Here is a 21,357-nt window from a genome sequence, read left to right as displayed (position 1 = left end):
CCTGTCTTTCTAACTATCGACCTGTCTCCCTCCTGCCTTTTGCCTCTAAACTCCTTGAACGTCTTGTATTCTCTCGCTTGCTCCATTTTCTCAACACCTATTCTCTCCTAGACCCTCTACAATCTGGCTTCCGCTCTGCTCACTCCACCGAAACAGCCCTCACTAAAATAACTGACGACCTCCATGCTGCCAAAGACAGAGGTCATTACACTCTGCTCATATTACTCGACCTCTCTGCAGCATTTGACACAGTGGACCACCCTCTTCTCCTCCACATTCTCCATACTCTAGGTATTCGGAACAAAGCTCTATCCTGGATCTCATCCTACCTCTCCCATCGTACTTTCAGTGTCTCTTCTGCTAACACCTCCTCCTCCTCTATTGATCTCTCTGTGGGGGTACCCCAGGGCTCTGTCCTGGGACCTCTTCTCTTTTCTCTGTACACACTCTCTCTAGGTGACCTAATAACATCTTTTGGGTTTAAATATCACCTGTATGCCGACGACACACAAATATACTTTTCAACACCTGTCCTTACACCTGCTGTACAAACCAAAGTTTCTGAATGTCTCTCTGCTATATCATCCTGGATGGCCCTCCGCCGCCTTAAACTCAACATGGCTAAAACAGAGCTCCTCATACTTCCTCCCAAACCTGGCCCTACTACCTCCTTCCACATTACTGTTGGAACTACAATCATTCACCCAGTAGCCCAAGCACGCTGCCTAGGGATCACACTCGACTCCTCTCTCACATTCGCCCATCACATTCAAAACATTTCTAAAACTTGTCGCTTTTTCCTCCGCAATATAACAAAGATACGCCCTTTCCTCTGTTACTCGACTGCTAAAACTCTGACTCAGGCCCTCATTCTCTCCCGTCTTGATTACTGTAACCTCCTGCTGTCCGGCCTTCCTGCCTCTCACCTGTCTCCCCTACAATCTATCCTAAACGCTGCTGCCAGAATCACTCTACTCTTTCCTAGATCTGTCTCAGCATCTCCCCTCATGAAAACCCTCTCCTGGATTCCTATCAAATCCCGCATCTCACATTCCATTCTTCTCCTCACTTTTAAAGCTTTACACTCTTCTGCCCCTCCTTACATCTCATCCCTAATTTCTCGTTATGCACCATCCAGACTCTTGCGTTCTTCTCAAGGATGTCTTCTTTCTACCCCCTTTGTATCTAAAGCCCTCTCCCGCCTTAAACCTTTCTCACTTTCTGCCCCACACCTCTGGAATGCCCTTCCCCTCAGTACCCGACTAGCACCCTCTCTATCCACCTTTAAGACCCACCTTAAGACACACTTGCTTAAAGAAGCATATGAATAGCACTGTGGATATTCTGAACACGATACATAAAGCTTGGCCCCCTGCAGACGCACTTACCAGAACTCCCTCCTACTGTCTCTGTACGTTCTACCTACCAATTAGACTGTAAGCTCCTCGGGGCAGGGACTCCTCTTCCGAAATGTTACTTTTATGTCTAAAGCACTTATTCCCATGATCTGTTATTTATATTATCTGTTATTTATTTGATTACCCCATGTATTACTACTGTGAAGCGCTATGTACATTAATGGCGCTATATAAATAAAGACATACAATACAATACAATCTGTCTATGTCAGGAGGGGTTTGCATTTTCTGTTAGACTCAGGGTGTGTAGCGCATTTCATATATGGTGTTACCAAGCTTTTTGTCCGTCATTTTCATGTTGAACAAAGAGTAGCAATTATTGATACTCCTGTACCGAGTAGTAAAAAAGTAACTTGCAAATAGTTCTCCTTTTGTAACTCTTCTCTGGTAGTAGAAGTAGTATTTGTAATCACCACAGTTAAATTCTGTTGTACATGAGAGTTGTATGCTATTATTTTATTAGCAAAGGTTGGGGATAAACTGATTGTGCACTCAAACTGCATATCAAAAATATTAACAAAAACAAATGTTTACGATTTTGTTAACCACTAGATGGCCCCAGTTATATTATTATTTAATATATGAGCTTTGTAAACCCCTCTGTCTTAACTGCCCAATGTTAACATATTTTAAGTCGTTACAGCTACGTAGAAATGTTTAACATTTTTACTGATCCCAGACACCATAAACTATGTTTATGCCTCAAACAAAATAAATTAAAAAGCAACACTGCTTTATTCAAATGTAATTAGTACATATAATCGGCACCTGATTAATGCACTATATTAAGATGTTTCTTAGATACACGGATCATGCAAGAATTTGAGGAGGCTGAGGTCAAGTGAAATTCTCATGAGAGCCATGTTATTATAGCATCAGAGTAAATAGTTACAAGTTTGGTTGTGTATGTTGATTAATCACCCCTAGTATTTTAGCAATCTGCACAACCCTACTTAAATTACTTGCTATGAAATCGCTTATTATCTATGACCAAGACTACTTTTCTAGGGGAGAAACTCAGAGTCTAGCACCTTTTCTATGGATTAACAAGAAACTCCCTATAGTCATTATGACATTATTAGGTGTAGTCATGCAATATTGATTTGGAGGGGATGCATGGTTTCTTTATTAAGTATATATTGTTGTTCAGATATATATTATGTTATCTTTGCATTGGGTTCTAGCACCTTTTACCTTCTAAAACACCACTGGCTAAAACGAATACAATTCATATTAAAAGTCCAATAGTTGTGGCCCCCGTCATTGGCATTGGTAAGCAATTTGTGGATTATTATTTGTTTAGTCTTGTTTCCGACAGAAATGACTGAAATTGTTACTTTCAGAGCATTACAAACATGTGCAGCCAATCAAGACAGAACTGCCATACAGATGGAACAGATCAAATTGTTCTCTTAGTGGTGCAGTTCTGGGCAATTTATGGGACTTTCCAAACAAGAAATCACACCAAAACTGCACCACAGCATTGCTAGATTTGTAAAAAGAATTGCTGACAAATTTACCCAATTTACATCAATTCTTCTGTAATTTATTACAGTTAGTGATTCCGGTTTTAAGTCCAAGACTGATCATCATGCACATTCAGGTAACACCAATAAAAAACGGAAATTAAGCACAATTTGCTACTGAGTTCCACCTCTTCAGATACAAAAAAATAAAGGGCGAAATGAAGCTAAAATGAATGCACCCAATTCAAATGTGCGTCCATTTTTTTCCCCAATAGTCAACACTGATAAATGCTGATTTTTAAATAAAATGAAAACAACGGAACAACCCAAAAAAGAAACACCTAAAATCGTAATCCCTACTTATATTACATGGCGTTAGCGTAGTGTTATGGGGAGGCTTGTTTTGTGCTTGGGTTAGGCCGTTAGGGTAACACACAAAAGTATGTGTATTGCGTTTAAGACAAACAAAATGTGTGCTGCAGTAAGTGCAAATACTGCACACTGTGGATGCACAGTGATGGGCTCTGCTTCGCTATCTCAATCCTACTTAGGCAAAAAAAAAACATGACTTATTGCACAGATGTAACAGTCACTGTAACAGCGGGGTCACACAACCACACAAAACAACATTGTGTTAAGGATGGGAAAATCCACGGCTGTGAAATATCCCTGCTGTGGCTATGCTTACGATGCAGTCGTTTACTGTTCCGGGAGCCGCACTGCATCTACCGCTCGGTACATCCGTTCTGGTAAGAGTAGAGTTGAGCGAGACGAGATATTTACACTACTGGCGAATTCCTGCAGAATCTGAGCTCTCTTTCACATCTTGACTGATTTATTGAACTGCAGAAAAACTTAACTCTAAAAACAGCTCAATTCCAAGTTTAAAAAGGTAGCAGTTTGCTTTCTAATGCCAAATATTTTTTTTAATTGCGGTGGAAAAAAACCCCTCATGGGTTTTATTACAAGTTAGTCTTATGATTTTGTTCCACACAGATTATGAAGTCCCTCGGTTCAAACTTATCATGCAATGGATCTTTTTTGTTGTTGCAATTTTTGTAAAATTCCACTAGAAATACCAAAAAATCTGCAATTGTAACTCCCGGGAGAGTCAAAGTAATGGATTCCGTGAAAGCAAAAACCTGCACTTTTCTGGAGGTCTACAGACAGATAATTATTTTCCATGTGCTATAAGTCAAATATTGGTCCTTAGATGTGTGGGATACATTTTATTGGAACCAACAAAAACAGCCATCATAACGCATGATACAGTTATAGCAAGACTTCCTGTCGGTAAGAAAAGGAAACGGCTGCTGGGGACAGTGTCTGCCTCGATCGAGCTGCGGGGGTCTATGCTTCTGGATCAGACCCCCCGCAGTGTTAATTTGCCCGGGCCGTGATCACGGTACCACGAGCTACGGAGGCAAGACAAACGATAAGTCTCGCTACATCTGTACATTGTGGTTTTCAAGAGTTAAAATGTCCCTGTTCAAATGTTCCATCAAGATAAAGCTACCAAACTGATATAAAGCTGCTCGCCGAGACTGAATCAATCGATTGTTTCCTCTACCCAGCCTCTGTCTACAGACCGCTAAAGGGGCAGACTCACAAACATAATAACGTGTTTGTTTGTTTTTTAAACAATTTATAATGTAATTCGCTTCCATGTAAATATTTAATCACTCATTTGCTTGATGTGGAAAAATGAATAGGTTGATTTAATTGCATCATCTGGTGATTGTTTCATTTATCTCTTTTGCTAATGATGGCCGTATAATTAGTTCAAATAATATCAATGGCTCAAACAAAACAGTAAAAAGAGAAAACAATCTGAATCAATAATTTATCTGTACTCTTTATAGTCTCCTATGTAGAAGCACATGCACACCGCTGGTAGGTGCTGGAGGGGGGTACATATCTGCCGGTGCGATATGTGCAGGGAGGTCCAGACATCCCAGAAGTACTTGAGCAAAGGAATGGAAGCAGGCACACGGTCTTCCTAAAGGTGCAGTTTGGTGGCACAATAAACTGCACCTTTAGAAAGACCGTGTGCCTGCTTCCATTCCTTTGCTCTTTAAAGTCTCAACACACATCACATTAGGTAAAGATCATACAAATTAAGCATTTCGTCAATATAGAAACAAAATTATATAAAAATGCATATATTTCTTTACTAAAAAGTAGTTTTAATCACCTATATGTAAATCCATAAATATACAATTTCCACTAATCATTTTTTGTCCTAGAAGCAATAACCCCTTTAAGGTAACATGGAATAAGCGTTTGTTAAGTACAGAGACATTATAGAAAAAGGACGATCCAAGGCACTACGGATATAACACATTTATTTATGAAAACTAAGCACTAAGGTGCTTAGCTTGATAAATACATTTCTTAAATCCATAGTGCCTTGGATCGTCTATTTCGTGCTATATAAATAAAGACGTACAAAAAGGATTCTTTACATTAACCCAGCTAAAATGTGGAATTCATTACCCATTTAGACCGTGATGGCAGATACAATACATATGTACAAAAAAAAGGTTGTATATCGTTTTAGAACGGAAAGGTATACAGGGATAAACCAAATAAATAAACATGGGAAGGATGTCTATCCAGGGAGTAATCTGATTGCCAATTCTTGGAGTCAAGAAGGATTTTATTTTTCCCCTTATGAGATATCATTAGATGTCTGGGGTTGGGGTTTTTGTTTGTCTTCCTCTGGATCAAAATACTGTAAGTACAAATATATGATAAAATATCTGTCGTCTAAATTTAACATAGGTTGAATTTGATGGATGTGTGTCTTTTTTCAACCTTATCTACTATGTAACTATGAAACTATTTAACTTCTTCTCAGCCTGTCTATGAAGCATATACAATTATTTATGCCTGGTGACATTTTCTAGATGTCACAAATGATTTAAATATGCGTGTGACAGCAGCACCAGAGACAGTTAGGTTAGCTACATCTGTATTTGGGACACCTGCCAGGAGTAGGTAAAAGTAGTCTGGGACTCCAAAAGCTCAGCACATCCCCTAGCACCTTCCCCGAAGAGGTGAAAGTCTGTCACCCAGCAAGATCCTCGTCCTGACAGTCAATGTTTAAAGTCAGTCAGTAAAATCCATTCCTTTACTCAAAGGGACCTATTCAATCAATTCTAATAATGGTATTTTCTTGTGAAAAACGCAAGTTAAAATGCATCATGTATTCATGAAACAGTTTTCTCAAGTCCAAACTGGCTTTTTTTTTTTTAAGTGATTCATTTCTGACTGTGCAATTCCGTGTACTATGCAAATGTTGTATGCAAATGAGGTACACTCTCAAAATTGACGTCTTTTTCTAATGTTACTTTTATGTCTGAAGCGCTTATTCACATTCTGTGCTATTTGTATTATTCGTTATTTATATTATTATGTCACTTGTATCACTGCTGTGAAGCGCTATGAACATTAATGGTGCTATATAAATAAAGATATACATACATATTCACGGGCTATTCATTAAGCTGCAAGATTGCATATCACACTAAATGCCCCAGTCAAAAACCATGCATCCCCCCTAAGTTGTGCTTTTCCTGGAGAGAGATGCATGAGAGAGTGATACCCCGCAAATATGGATCACTCTTTCCAGATACAGTGTCACTCTTTCTAGGTAACAATTCTTTCATTGCATGGAAAATACGGTAGGTTACATTGTTTGGCGGTATAAAAGCAAAATGGACTCATTCCTGTCTCGCTCGTCCAAATGTAACTTTCGTGGGGAACGGGGGTTTCTTCTCACTGCAAGCTGTTTGTGACTACTTTGCTTTATAAATTAATATTTTATGTTAAAAACAACAATTTATGATATAAATACTTCTATAGAATAAGTGATGTTTACAGTGCAAATTTAACATAGGTTGAATTCGATGGATATAGGTTTTTTTTTCAAGCTCATTTACTATATAAACTCTATGTAAAGGTGCACGCTTTCAGGGCCACAGGTCCTCTCTTCAGGGTTATAGCTGTAACACGACTTGCTTTACCCATGGTCAGGTTTGTAATAGGACAAGGAACGTGCCACACCACAGCTGCTGGGGAGGATACTCATATAGCCTAAAACGAAGCAGCTGTCCTTATCTCACACACATATAGAGCCACACACACACACATATAAATAAAGGGATTGCTGGCATATCTTGAAAAGCAATCTAAGAACTTGCATCTTCAAATAAAAAATACTTTAGGTCAGATTTATTTAGCAGTGTTAAGCCTTTCATGTAAAAGGCCCATAAGGTTTTGCATCATTTAATACATCTGGGCTTTTGTATTGTATCTACCCAACCATTGGTTTTACCTGAGCGAACTAAATAAATAGGTGACAATAAAAAAAAAAATCAAATAAAATGACGTGTGTGCCAAAGGATGTAGTATTCAGAGCTGTACTGAAATAATGTACACAGTGGTAGGTACAGAAAGACGTGATCCAGGACCCCAATGGTTCAATTACGCGCTTACTGTCTTGTTACATGTTTCACCAAACTCTGGTGTTCCTGAATCATGTCAATCTATACTTTGGTTGGATTGCACAGTATTCGGCAAAGAAAAGCAATATACAGTACTTCCCACCAAGCAAAAAAGAGACTATTACAAAGCAAGTCCATTGTGCTACGACATTAAAGCATTACTGTACCTATATGTGCTCGGACATGGGTCTGAAAGCAGTTGTAGTACTTGTATTTCTTCCTACAAATTCCACATTCATAAGACCCTGAAAAAGAAGATGACATACAGTACATGCTAAAAATTAAAATAAAATAATCTTATCATACATAACGTCTGATGGAAACAACATGCAGTGAAAGCATAGGACATTGTAAGCTGTTTCCATTTTGCCAATATTCGCTGCGACAACCTGGCTCTGAATTGAGTACCGTACAAATCAAAAGATCGAGCCACATCCGTGTTTCTGCATGCGTGTTTCTGGTTCAGTGCAAACCAGTCAATTCGCGCTCATGCTTCCTAAATTGAGATTACTAATACAACTGCAAGGTCGGAGCAAAAGTTAATTTCCATCTTTTGTTACTGCCTTGTTTCTTTCAATGATAATCTGTGTTAGGCAGGAAAAAAAAAGTGTTCTTATTATTTTTGTCCAAAAGCTATTCTGGTATTTTAAATTCTCAATTTATTTGCATTTTTGCTTTCAAGTTCCCCATCAAAAAAAGAAAAATTTGCAAATTGTTGCACTTTTGAATTGCATTCAAATGATCATTTTTTTTATCATGGACCATATGCAAATGTAAATAAAAATACTCAACTATCAGTAAATGTTTAGGGGCTCAATAATAGCCAACCATGAAAGCCATTATAAAATTATTGCAGTATGTCAGTGTTTTTAAACTGCCCTCCCAAAAGTAACTGCGTTCAGTGACCAGGATTCAGACAGACAACATAAATCAGCCTATGTAGGCAGAGGTCGCCGCTATTTTGTTTGTGCGCGCGCATGTGCAGAGAAGGCTCGCCCATGCGCAGATAGTATCTAGAGTTGTGGCGGCCATCTTTGTACACCTGGCGCATGCGCAGTATAATGCCAGCGGTGCCCATTACACCCATAGATCAGAGGGAACAACAAGTCCCAGCAGCCTCAGGGGCTGCAGACCACATGTTGTCAGGCAGCCAATAGGGCTGCTGCATTTAAACAGTTAGAACAGTGATAACAGTTAGGACAGTTCGGGCAGTTAGTCAGTTGGGAGCAGGGTACAGAAGAGGGAGGTAGGGTCCCAGGTGCCAGTAGCCCTGGGACTAGGCCAGCTTTACCCTGCAGGCCCAGTTAGTCCCCGAATCACAGTAGGCACCTGCAGCTGTATAGGGAAGCCCATAGTTAGGGACCCTTATCCCTATGTTGTGCAGTATCAGGGACACACTGTCTACGCCACGCAGTGATGCGTAACTTGTGCTCAGGGATGTTCAGAAACTATCTATGGTGGGACGCTCCTGCTGCGGACCACCCCACGCGGAGGCGGAAGGCGTCGTTGGAGCAGACTGCTGACTGTTGTTCAGCTACACCCGGGGGGCTGGAGCGCCCGGGAAGGTATCCGCATAAGTGCACCAACATTCACGTGGGCAGCGCCATGTCACATGTGGGGGTGGGAAAGGCCATTGGGGTCTGGACACTGGGACACTGGTGCCCCCGTCCCCAAGTACTGTGGGGATATTCCATGGGTTGGTTATACATACTGTATATGTCTATTGCTGTTCCTATTGATGTAATTGTTTATTACCTCTCAGTAAATACTGTTCCCCATACTCTGTGTGTATTACTGGGTATATTGTCTTGGGAGGGGTTATCCTACTATGTGAGGATCCTTATCAGGTGGAGGCGCTGTTTAGCAGATATACATACACCCCAGGCTCCCCAGTGGCGTAGGATCAGGCTTCCTGTTTGCCACACAGGTACAGCAGCACACGTAGTCGCCCTGACACGGGGGGAAAGGGGGCTACAATTAAAATAGAAGATTGAATTAAAAGATACACAAAAGTAGGCTGGGAACCCTTTGCTGTCTAGGGAGACTGGTGTCCTTAATACACAGTGTTAATGTCCTCTCTGATTGGCGATGTGGCTTTCGGTTGGCAGCTGGCGTGAGTCTGTCCCCGGCAGCCATCAGACAAGTATTTTTGTCCATTGGATAATCTATAAATATCGTTGTGAACCGGGTGGTCCCCGAAGGCCGAGGTGATCCAACAACTCAATAAAAAAAGATTACTACTATGCTATTGAATAGGCTGCAAGCCTAACGATTCCTAACACAAACAACCCCTGGCCATTATGCTTTTGTATTCAATGTTGCAGCATAGCTGAAGATGAATATATACATTTGAAGTCTTAGTTAACATTATAATTGTCCACCTCTGCTTCATTGTGAATTCACGATCAGGAGACAGTAAGAAAGAAACATGACAGAGTGAGTCCACAGGGGACAGGCAGAAAGGACGATAGTTTGTACATTAGGAGTAGGGAAATGAGCAGATGCACAGGGGAAACATTTGCAATGTTTGTGTCTAAATGACATCTGGCTGCTGCAGGTTTAGAATGGCCAGAGGCTGTAGTCTAATATTCTTGGATCTCCCCATGCTGACTGACTGTAAGGAAGGAACAAGATACTGTATAATGACCGTTTACATGTACAAACTTTAAAATAGAGATGATCGCGTTCAGATTTATGGAATCCGACATTCCAAACCTTGGTAATCCTAGCACGATTTAGCCAATAAGTCTTGTGCTACATTTTGCTTGTATTGCAAAGGTTCGGAGGTGTTAAATTAAACAAATCTGAACTGGTGAAGGCTCAACAAGAGAAAGAGTAACGTGCTGTGGTGTGGAGCAGCCCAAATCACTGCTCATACCACGTGTGTCATATAGTAGTTAAACTGCAGGTAAGGATTCTGGACAGTGACATGCAAATTAATGCGCAGTAGACACCTTACATGTCCCCACCCAGAATTATTTTCTGCTGCCTAACCACAGCACAGTATGCAACCATGAATGCAACCACAGTATGCAACCAGAATGTAGCTGGTTTGAAACACAGTGAAAGACATGCAAACAACCTCATGGGTCCTCCATCTTCCCTGTACTTTGTACGGTGGTGGGTGGTTTTTATCGCTTTTATACCTATTTACCGAACCTAATAGAGTCTGGTAAAAAAAAAAAATGAGAATATTTCATGATGTGCTGTCAACTTAACCCCTATGCTGCCAAATGGGCTAGCAATGCATTGCTTTGCAATGTAATGCAGGCCGTCGGACACTGAAGAGGTTAATGCATTTCAAACAAACTCGGTGCATCTACTGAATGTCATTATCTGGTTTTATAGTAATCATTTTGAGGTCAACAATGTATCAGGAGAAAGCAAAGTGAATGGCTGTGTAGACATCGGTTATAAAATATTAGACATGTACAGTTTTCTTTTCTATCCTACCTGGAGATGAGGTGCTAATCCGTGGCGTGATGCTCCGTGGTCTGCTGCTGCTGCCACTCCAGGACGCTTCTCTGCTCATCACCATTGTGTGTCTCTCTGGTGAGTCTCCCCCTAGAGTGGGGCACACAGATAATTAGGGGTGCCGTAATCCATACTGTTTCTCAGTTGGCTTGTGAGCCACAGATTGTTTTCCACTTGCTCTTAAGAATTCTTGGATGCAAAAAAACAAAGTGTGAAGGATTTGTGAAATCAGTCCAAAAGTCTATATCAGGTTTATAGTAATAATATGTATTAAAGGTAAAATATCTCTGAGTACCAAGGTGAACCAATGGCAGTGTCACTGCGAAGTGAATTTCACACTTTCGACCATTTCATGGATTTAACTGATTTTGATTTAAATATCTAATATTGTTAATATAGAAGAAACACTTGCTTTTCTATGTATTTTGGAAAAGGTTTATCTACAGCTTTTTCTTTTCTTTATTATTTTTATAATCTCAACGTTCTATATTAGGGACTCTACATTATAAAGCAGGGATCAGTGCAACTGGTATTGGATTAAATAAAGACATTACAAAATAACACAATGAGTCAGGAGGTACATCTTGCAGAGCACTATGCAATGCATTATGGGGTGCGACTTTGAGAAGCAGAACAGTAATGGTCAGCTCTATCTCCGATGCAGTTCTTCTATAGCAGCACTACTCGTCACCCCAAAATATCCCGTTGTGTCCCAAAACAGTGGATTTTTCCAAGCTCTGCTTAACACCAATAATGAGCTAATTGAATTTTTAGTAATGTATAATCAGAAAGTGAATCCCTGCGCTTCTCCCATTGGGATAGCAATAAATGGGGAAATAAATATACATAGTGCAAACTAAATCTGTAAGACAAAGGAGACTTTTGGTTACATCCTTTGATCAAATAATGCCAAACCTGCTAACCAACGTCAAGGTAAGTCTCAATAGCAGGTCCCTATGCTAAATGCATGCAAATGTTCTGTGAAATATAACCTGAAGGAGTTAATATACTAAGCATAAGCTTATGTAACTTAGTGCAGGTAAATACTGGTATATACCAGTGAAGATACTTACATGAAAGCAATTAAAGTGAAAAGTGAATGTACAGGGACCTTACTGGGAGATTATATACCTTGAAAAAGGAGGGACTGGCCTCCCACAAGCTGCTCAATAAGCAGTTGCAGGTGGATTGGCAAAATACATTATTCAAACCCTAATAGGATTTTTAGCAATAGTTGTCCATGTCAAGCAGAAGTTGCAAACACTAAACCAATACCACAAGCCAGCATCAACCTTGCGTGCATCCTTACAAAAGCAAGAAGCCTCGAAAACACACGGGGCAAATTTAAATGAATGGCCACAAACTAGTAATTTGAAATAAACACTACTTAATAATAGGATGAAACACAGCTTACCAGTTAATATTTTGCAAATAAAAGAGGTGGTGATGTATGGATCTCTTGGACATGCCAAACCAACCTGCAAACCAACCTTTGCAAAGGCTTTTGATATGGTTCCACACAAGAGGTTGGTGTACAAAATAAAGAAAATTGGACTCAGTAATAATATATGCACCTGGATTGGAAACTGGTTGAAGGACAGACAACAGAGGATTGTCATAAATTTAACTTTTTCAAGTTGGGCTCAAGTCGTGAGTGGAGAAGCTCAGGGATCGGTACTGGGACCCCTGCTTTTTAACTTGTTTATTAATGACCTTGAGGTTGGCATCGAGAGCAAAGTCTCCATCTTTGCTGATACTAATTGTGTAAGGTAATAGAATCAGAGCAGGATTTAATTTCTCTTCAGAAGGACTTGGAGAGACTGGAAACGTGGGCAGGTAAATGGCAGATGAGGTTTAATACAGATAAATGTAAGGTTATGCATATGGGATGCAAGAATAAACAGGCGACTTACAAATTAAATGGGGATAAATTGGGGGAATCCTTGATGGAGAAGATTTTAGGAGTGCTTGTAGACAGCAGGCTTAGCAATAGTGCCCAAAGTCATGCAGTAGCTGCAAAGGAAACAAGATCTTATCTTGCATTAAACGGTCAATGGATGGAAGGGAAGTAAACATAATTATGCCCCTTAACAAAGCATTAGTAAGACCACACCTTGAATATGGAGTACAATTTTGGGCACCACTCCTTAGAAAAGACATTATAGAACTAGAGAGAGTGCAGAGAAGAGCCACCAAATTAATAAAGGGGATGGACAGTATAACTTATGAGGAGAGGCTAGCAAATTAGATTTTTTCACATTAGAAAAGAGGCGTCTAAGAGGGGATATGATAACTATAGTACAAGGAGCTTTCAAAAGAACTACTCATCCCAAGGGCAGTACAAAGGACTCGGGGGCATACCTTTAGGTTGGAGGAAAGGAGATTTCGCCAGCAACAAAGGAAAGGGTTATTTACAGTAAGGGCAGTTAAAATGTGGAATTCATTACCGATGGAGACTGTGATGGCAGATACAATAGATTTTGCTCAAAAAGAGGTTGGACATCTTTTTAGAAAGGAAAGGCATACAGGGATATACCAAATAAGCAGTGTTCGACAAACCTATACATTTGCTCGCCCCGGGCCAGTGGATTTAACCCCCGGCCGAGTAAATATTGGCCCAAGCAGCACACGTTTGGTACTAGGTGGCGAGTAGATTTTTTTTGTGTGGCGAGTAGATTTTTTGGTGATTTGTCAACCACTGCAAATAAGTATACATGGGAAGGATGTTGATCCAGGGATTAATCCGATTGCCAATTCTTGGAGTCAGGAAGGAATTAAATGGGGATTTTTGTTCGCCTTCCTCTGGTTCAATAAGTAAGTATAGATATAGGATAAAGTATCTGTTGTCTAAATTTTGCATAGGTTGAACTTCATGGACATACGTCTTTTTTCAACCCCATCTACTACAGTATGTACTGTAACTATGTAACCTTTTTAGTTTTTCATGAAAACACCAAATTTTCATATTTTTTTTTCCTTGTTACAGAATTCAGAATGGGTGGCCCTCCGGAGCTACTTTTAGCCCTGTTCCCTAAATATTTACCAGTTTAGTTGACAGTGTTACTTCCTGGATATTTAAATGATCGTCCAATTAGACGCTGCAACATCACCACCCCTGACGACGTTGCGACTTCCTGCAGCTGGGATGCGCAAGACTTGGCTGCTATTTTGACTTCCCCTAAAAGGGAGAAAACACTGGCGACCAAACCAGTAAGTATCTAAGGAACTGGCGGGGGTTCCCAGAGCTAAAGTGCTGCCGCTTCCCGTGTTTCATCTTTTGCAATATCTATGTTGATCTCACTGGCTGCATTTCCATGATCTAAATTTCGTCTCACTTCCTCAAAGAAACTGATCAGGTTAGTTTGGAATGACGACTCCCTCATGATTTATTACTATTTAATTTTATTTTATACCTAAAGGTATTCCAGAATAGTAGACCTTAAACATTATGGATTATTATTATTATTATTATTATTATTAACCACTCTTTAAATAAAAGTACCACACCGGGTTTAGGCTAATCTTGAACTAGTAAATCTGTAAACATAGAATAATTGCTAAATATAGAAAACACAGAACCAGATTTAACAAAGGAAAAACATTTATTGTTTTCAATGTGGCTACATTGTATTTCCAGAAAATTGATTGAGACTCTCTAAAAAAATAATAATACATTATTTTGTATGTTGTATGTTTGCTGTGCTTATGAGCAATCTGATTGGTCCGTCGGTCTGTCACTCAGCCTCTGGCCAATCAGTTTGGTCCGTGGCCCGGCACCGCCCCCGCACGCCTCTCATTGGCCTGCTTGGCTCTATGACATCACCCAACTGCCACTCTCCTCTTCCCCTCCTCACCCGCAGCTCACCTCCCCGCCGGCTCCCCACCCGAAGCTCGCCTTCCCCTTCGGCACGCCTTCCCCCCTCCCGGTGTCTGTCACTCTCCCCCGTCAGCCGGAGAGGCCCCGCCCCTTCCCTGCTGCAAGGTTCCCGCCCATTTCCAAACCGGCGGCTTGAGCCGCGCCTTACCCCCTCCCGGTGCCCGTCACTCTCCCCCGTCAGCCGGACAGGCCCCACCCCTTCCCTGCTGCAAGGTTCCCGCCCATATCCAAATCGGCATCTCGCGCTCACAGGTGGAGAGAGGGGGCGTATGCGCAGCGCTCCCCAGACGGGAGGAGGGAGAGCAGAGAAGGGCTAGGCGCGCGACATTCAGACTGCCCAATCGGAGGAGCGCAGGAGGGAGGAGCGGTGCTGTGATTCCTGTCAGAAGGGAGGGGGCATTGTGGTCCGTACCTTCTGTCAAGCCTTTTATAAGCAGCAGGGCAGAAAAAAAAGGTTTATCTATGTCAGCTAATCTCTTCAATCAGTGGTGCTCCGTAACAGGGGAGGGGACTTTGTGTGTGTGTGTGGGGGGGGGGGGACAGTGTGTGTGTGTGGGGGGACAGTGTGTGTGTATGGAGGGGGGCAGTGTGTGTGTGTGGTGGGGGGACACTGTGTGTGTGGTGGGGGTACCCTGTGTGTGTGGGGGGGGGACATGACACAGAGTGTGGGGGGGGGGGACCCTGTGTGTGTGTGGAACACTGTAGGGGAGGAAACGGGGGGGGGGGGGAACGGGGAGGGGGAATGCACAAAGAGAGGGGGGAGCAGGGAGCGGAGAAAGAGACAGGGGGAGTGGAGAGAGAGGAGGGAGTGGGAAATTTTACTCCCGGGCAACTCCGGGTCTCTCAGCTAGTATATATATATATATATATATATATATATATATATATATATATATATATATATATATAGAACAGGGCCCTTTCTCTGGCTTTGAGGTAGGCTCCTGTTGAGAGCTGAAACGTTCATAGTTCTGCAATAAACTTTAATTAATTTTTTTAAGTCCTGGAGTGATATATCTATATATATCTATATCTATCTATATCTGTATATAGATATATCACTCTAGGACTTTAAAAAAAAAATAAAGTTTATTGCAGAACTATGAACGTTTCAGCTCTCAACAGGAGCCTACCTCAAACCAGAGAAAGGCCCCTGTTCAGAGCTGAAACATTGATAGAAAAATAAATAAAGTTTATTGCAAAGCTAAATATATATATATGGTCACAGCTTTGAGCACAGCCAGGGTTAAGGTGCATACCCAGAAAACCACCCACAGATAGTTGTTCGATATACATATATATATATATATATATATATGTATATATATTGTGACAGAAACCAGGGGATGGTAATAAATTCCGTATATAGGGCTCCCAGGATACTAGACAGTTTCTATCCTGTTTGGCCTGGGAGTGCAGCCTTATAATACATACACTCCATCCCACAGTTTGGCAAGCGCTGGAACTGAGGGATGAGAGATCCAGACCAGAGTTTGTCTGCTGCCTGATTTCTGTCACCTGTCATGCTAATTAAGAATCAGGTATGAAAGACTGATTTCCTGTTTGCTCTGGTCTCCCCACAAGAGCCAGGAGGCTGGAAGGCTACTGAACTACAGAGGGGAGAAGCCTCTTCCCCAAACAGGTTCAATCTTTCTGTTCATTTGTGTAAGACTGCAAAAGTACCGTGTTTTGATGTTGGAAGTGGAAAAGCCACTTCCAACCCTGAGTCAGGGATATCTAAGTTAAGTTATCGCTCAGGTGAGCAGCTTTTGTTTTGATCTGTTTTCTGTTGTATGCACTGTGGCAGTCTCAGTGCCTGGGGCTGAATAAACCAGGCATAGCCTGTTTAAAGGAACAGTACGTGACGCCTCATCATTTAACCTACCCTAAAAGACCGTGTTCTAAACAGTCCCGGACAAACGACGGAGCCCCGGAGTAAGCCGTTTGTCACATATGGTGGAGAATGCGGGCAGAGCACTAGGGGGTCTGCGGGTTAAAGAACTTTGAAAGAAAAAAAAAAAAAAAAAGTTTTTTTTTCATCCTCTGCAAACAAGATGGAAGACGTGGTGGGTGCGCTGGTACGCAATGTCGCTGCCCAGAAAGACGCGAATGAAACCCAGCAACAGCTGTTAATAGCCCAGCAAGAAACTAATGCAAACCAGCAGCAGACGAATGCAGCCCAGCAACAGCTGCTAATAGCCCAGCAAGAGATTAATGCAAACCAGCAACAGGCGAATGCAAACCAGCAACAGGCGAATGCAAACCAGCAACAGACGAATGAAGCCCTGCAAAACGCGAATGCAAACCAGCAAGAGACAAACCGCTTGCTGAGAGAGGAGCAACAGCGGTTCGCTCAGGGCTTACAGCAGGAACTCGAGATCCTGAGGGGGACTATCCGTAACCTTCCACTGGCAGCGGCAGCCCCAGTTCCGAAAATGACCAGGGCAAGCCACTACCTTCAGAAGATGGGACCCTCGGATGATGTGGAAGCTTATCTTCTCACGTTTGAACGCACGGCACAGAGAGAGGGATGGCCAGAAGCTGAGTGGGCTGGTCTAATCGCACCCTTCCTAAGCGGCGAACCCCAGAAGGCTTACTTTGATCTAGAGCCAGCCGAAGCTAACGTCTATGCAAAATTGAAGTTCGAGATCCTCGCCCGCCTCGGCGTAACCACGGCTGTTCGCGCCCAAAGGTTTCACGCATGGTCCTTCACGATGGATAAAGCCACCCGAAGCCAGATGTATGACCTCATCCACCTCGCCCGGAAGTGGCTACAACCCGAGATCAACTCAGCCAGCCACATCGTGGAACGGTTGGTCATGGACCAGTTTTTGAGGAAACTTCCCTCTGCCTTACGCCGTTGGGTCAGTCGGAGTGACCCCCACAATGCGGATGAGCTTGTGGCCCTCGTAGAAAGGTACAATGCAGCAGAAGAGCACCCGCAACCCACAGTCGTGGAGCAACCCCACTACCCGAGGTTCCAGGACTCTTCCAGAGACGGTAAAAGGGTACCGGGGTTAAGGGGCGCTGAAGAGCGGCGACCACCTTCACGCAGCACCAGCAACAGTGGTTCGCACACTAAGGGCAATAGCCAACATGGGGAGCCGGGAAAAGGCTCTAAGTGGGACACAGACTATGTACCTAAATGTGTAAATTGTCATGAGAGGGGCCACACAGCAAAAATCTGCCCACTAAATGATGAGCCCATGCAATGCAACAGCGTGGAACCTTATTCGCTGTTGTCCCAATGTATGGGCCCTAGCCCAGAGGACCCCTTGAATAACCATCTGTGGGCATTTGTAAAGGTTAATGGTAAGAGGGTTCGGGCACTTCTTGACTCTGGGAGCATGGTCACACTAGTGTCCGAATACCTCTTGCCCATTAAGAAGAAACAGGGAAACAGTTCACAAAGAGTGGCAATTTGTTGTATACATGGGGATAATCATGAATATTCCACTGTTGATGTTTTTTTTGAAACAGAGTTTGGTTCTTTAGAGTTCAAGGTGGGTATTGTACCCAAACTGGCACATGATGTGTTAATAGGGACCGACTTTCCCCATTTTCTAAAAATGTGGTCCCCCGCTCAGAATAGCGCCCAGAGTTCAATAGCGGACCATAACGAAGTATTAGAAGAAACAAATCCTTTCCCTTTTTCAGAAATGGAGGTTGACGAGGGCCCAAATAAGAAGGGGGAAAAGGAGGAGTGCTGTAAAATTCCCTTCCCCATCACTACTTTGGTAGGGAATACCCCAAATCAAGATGTTGAGCAGACACTTACCACCCCAGAACCGGATAAGACCCTCGCTGACCTAGAGGTCAGTCCTGGGAGTTTTAAGAAAGCCCAGTGGGAGGACCCCACATTAGCGGTAGCAAGGGGAAATATACGGGACCAGAATAGTACTCCTGGCCAACCAGATAGGTCACTTGCTTACCCCTACTTTGAGGTAGAGAACGACCTAGTATATCGGGTTGATAAAAGGAAATCAGTTACAACTAAACAATTGTTGGTACCACGGACATTCCGGAACGTAGTATTACACCTCGCACATAGTCATCCATTGGGGGGACACCTAGGGGTGGAAAAGACAAAAGAAAAGGTTCTCCGAAGCTTCTATTGGCCTGGGGTTCTGGCAGAAATTACGAATTATTGTTCCTCATGCCCAGAATGTCAGATCACCGCCCCGTTCAAGGCGTACCGCAGCCCATTGGTACCCCTTCCCATAATAGAGGTACCATTTGACCGGATTGCTATGGATCTAGTAGGACCCCTAATAAAGTCTGCTAGGGGACATCAGCATATATTGGTAATATTAGATTATGCCACCCGATATCCGGAGGCAGTTCCCCTACGTAGCACCTCAGCTAAAAACATAGCAAAAGAGTTAGTAGTTCTGTTTTCCCGGGTCGGGATTCCTAAAGAGATTCTATCTGACCAGGGAACACCATTTATGTCCCAAGTAACAAAAGAGCTATGTAAACTCCTAAAAATCAAGCATCTCAGAACCTCAGTCTATCATCCACAAACAGATGGTTTAGTGGAAAGGTTCAATAAAACCTTAAAGAGCATGTTACGGCGGGCGGTTGATAAAGATGGGAAAAACTGGGATTGTTTGTTACCGTACCTGTTATTTGCCATTAGGGAAGTTCCCCAATCATCCACAGGCTTCTCCCCGTTTGAACTATTGTATGGCCGACACCCAAGGGGCTTACTGGATATAGCCAAAGAGACTTGGGAACACGAGGTTACCCCTTACAGAAGTGTAATAGAGCATGTTGCCCAGATGCAGGACCGCATTGCTGCAGTCCTACCCATAGTGAGGGAACACATGGAGAAAGCTCAAGAAGCACAGAGGAATACGTATAATAAGGGTGCTAGGGTCAGAATTTTTTTTCCAGGTGATAGGGTACTAGTTCTGGTTCCCACCGTGGAGAGTAAATTCCTTGCTAAATGGCATGGGCCATATGAGGTCTTGGAAAGAGTGGGAGAAGTAAATTATAAGGTAAGACAGCCAGGTAGGAGGAAACCTGAGCAAATTTACCATATAAACCTACTCAAGCCCTGGAAAGATAGAGAAGTCTTGTTAACCCTAGTACCCCCAGGTCCGTCAGAGAATCAAGAAACTGACCCAGAGGTTAGCATAGCTGAAACCCTGTCTGTTCATCAGAAACGAGAGGTTCAGAATTTAGTGAGAAGAAACAAAGAAATCTTCTCTATACGGCCAGGTAGAACTAGCGTAATTGAACATGACCTAGTCTCTGAACCGGGGGTCCGAGTTAACCTTAAACCGTACCGAATCCCAGAGGCCAAAAGAAAGGCTATAAGTTTAGAGGTTAAAAAAATGCTAAAACTAGGTGTAATTGAGGAATCCCAAAGTGGGTGGAACAGCCCTATAGTCTTAGTCCCAAAGCCAGATGGTACAACAAGGTTTTGTAATGACTACCGGAAACTAAACGCGGTGTCAAAATTTGATACTTATCCTATGCCCAGGGTAGATGAACTTGTAGAGAGACTGGGCAAAGCCCGATATCTCACAACCCTAGACCTAACAAAAGGGTACTGGCAGGTTCCCCTCACAGAAAGGGCAAAAGAAAAGACAGCCTTCTCAACCCCAGACGGCCTCTTTCAGTATAAGGTGTTGCCTTTTGGCTTACATGGAGCTCCCGCCACATTCCAAAGAATGATGGATAAAATTTTAAAACCACATGCTCGGTATGCTGCCGCCTACCTGGATGATGTGGTAATCCATAGTGAAGATTGGCAATCCCACCTTCCAAAGGTCCAAGCTGTGCTTGACGCAGTCCGGTCTGCTGGACTAACTGCTTACCCCGCTAAATGCACTATTGGTCTGGAGGAGGCCAAGTATCTGGGATATTCTATTGGCAGAGGTTTACTCAAACCCCAAACACTCAAAGTGGAGGCGATACAAAATTGGCCAAGGCCAGTTACAAAAAAACAAGTAAGGACCTTTTTGGGGTTAATTGGGTACTATAGAAGGTTTATTCCCAATTTTGCAACTAAGGCAACCCCACTAACTGACCTCACAAAAGCAAGAGGACCGCTAATGGTAAAGTGGTCCCCCGAAACCGAACAGGCCTTTAGAAGCCTGAAAGAAGCTCTCTGTGCCCAACCAGTGTTGGTCACACCTGACTTCTCCAAAGAGTTCGTAGTCCAAACCGACGCATCTGAGGTAGGGCTGGGGGCGGTACTCTCCCAGGAGTCTCAAGGTGAGGAGCACCCCATCCTTTATTTAAGTAGGAAACTAAATCCCCAGGAGAAAAATTACTCCATAGTAGAGAAAGAGTGTCTCGCAATAAAGTGGGCTGTAGAGACGCTCAAATACTACCTGTTGGGGAGAAAATTCCGGTTGGTCACAGATCATGCACCCCTTACCTGGATGTGTCAAAACAGGGAAAAGAATGCTAGAATGACCAGGTGGTTCCTAAGCCTACAACCCTTTAAATTTTCTGTGGAACACAGGTCAGGGCACAAACATGGCAATGCCGACGGGTTGTCAAGGATGCACTCCCTAATATCCATGGTCGCTCATCCCTCGAGGTCTGAGCTGGGGGGGAGGATATGTGACAGAAACCAGGGGATGGTAATAAATTCCGTA

The 21,357-nt window shown here is 42.7% G+C and overlaps 1 protein-coding gene across 16 annotated transcripts in view; it reads right to left on the bottom strand.

Annotated features, from left to right (window-relative positions):
• Positions 1–21,357, bottom strand: part of ZNF618 (zinc finger protein 618) — a 220,358-nt gene that overhangs the window by 112,260 nt on the left and 86,741 nt on the right. For all 16 annotated transcript variants that reach the window (XM_075579289.1, XM_075579290.1, XM_075579291.1 and 13 more), the window contains 2 exons: positions 10,846–10,956; positions 7,560–7,637 (listed from right to left, as the gene is read on the bottom strand). In XM_075579289.1, the coding sequence (XP_075435404.1) occupies positions 7,560–7,637; positions 10,846–10,956 (189 nt within the window). The remainder of the gene's footprint in view (positions 1–7,559; positions 7,638–10,845; positions 10,957–21,357) is intronic.

The sequence above is a fragment of the Ascaphus truei genome, chromosome 21 (assembly GCF_040206685.1).
Source record: "Ascaphus truei isolate aAscTru1 chromosome 21, aAscTru1.hap1, whole genome shotgun sequence".
Lineage (NCBI taxonomy): Eukaryota > Metazoa > Chordata > Amphibia > Anura > Ascaphidae > Ascaphus > Ascaphus truei.
This window is presented reverse-complemented; position numbering and strand designations above follow the sequence as displayed.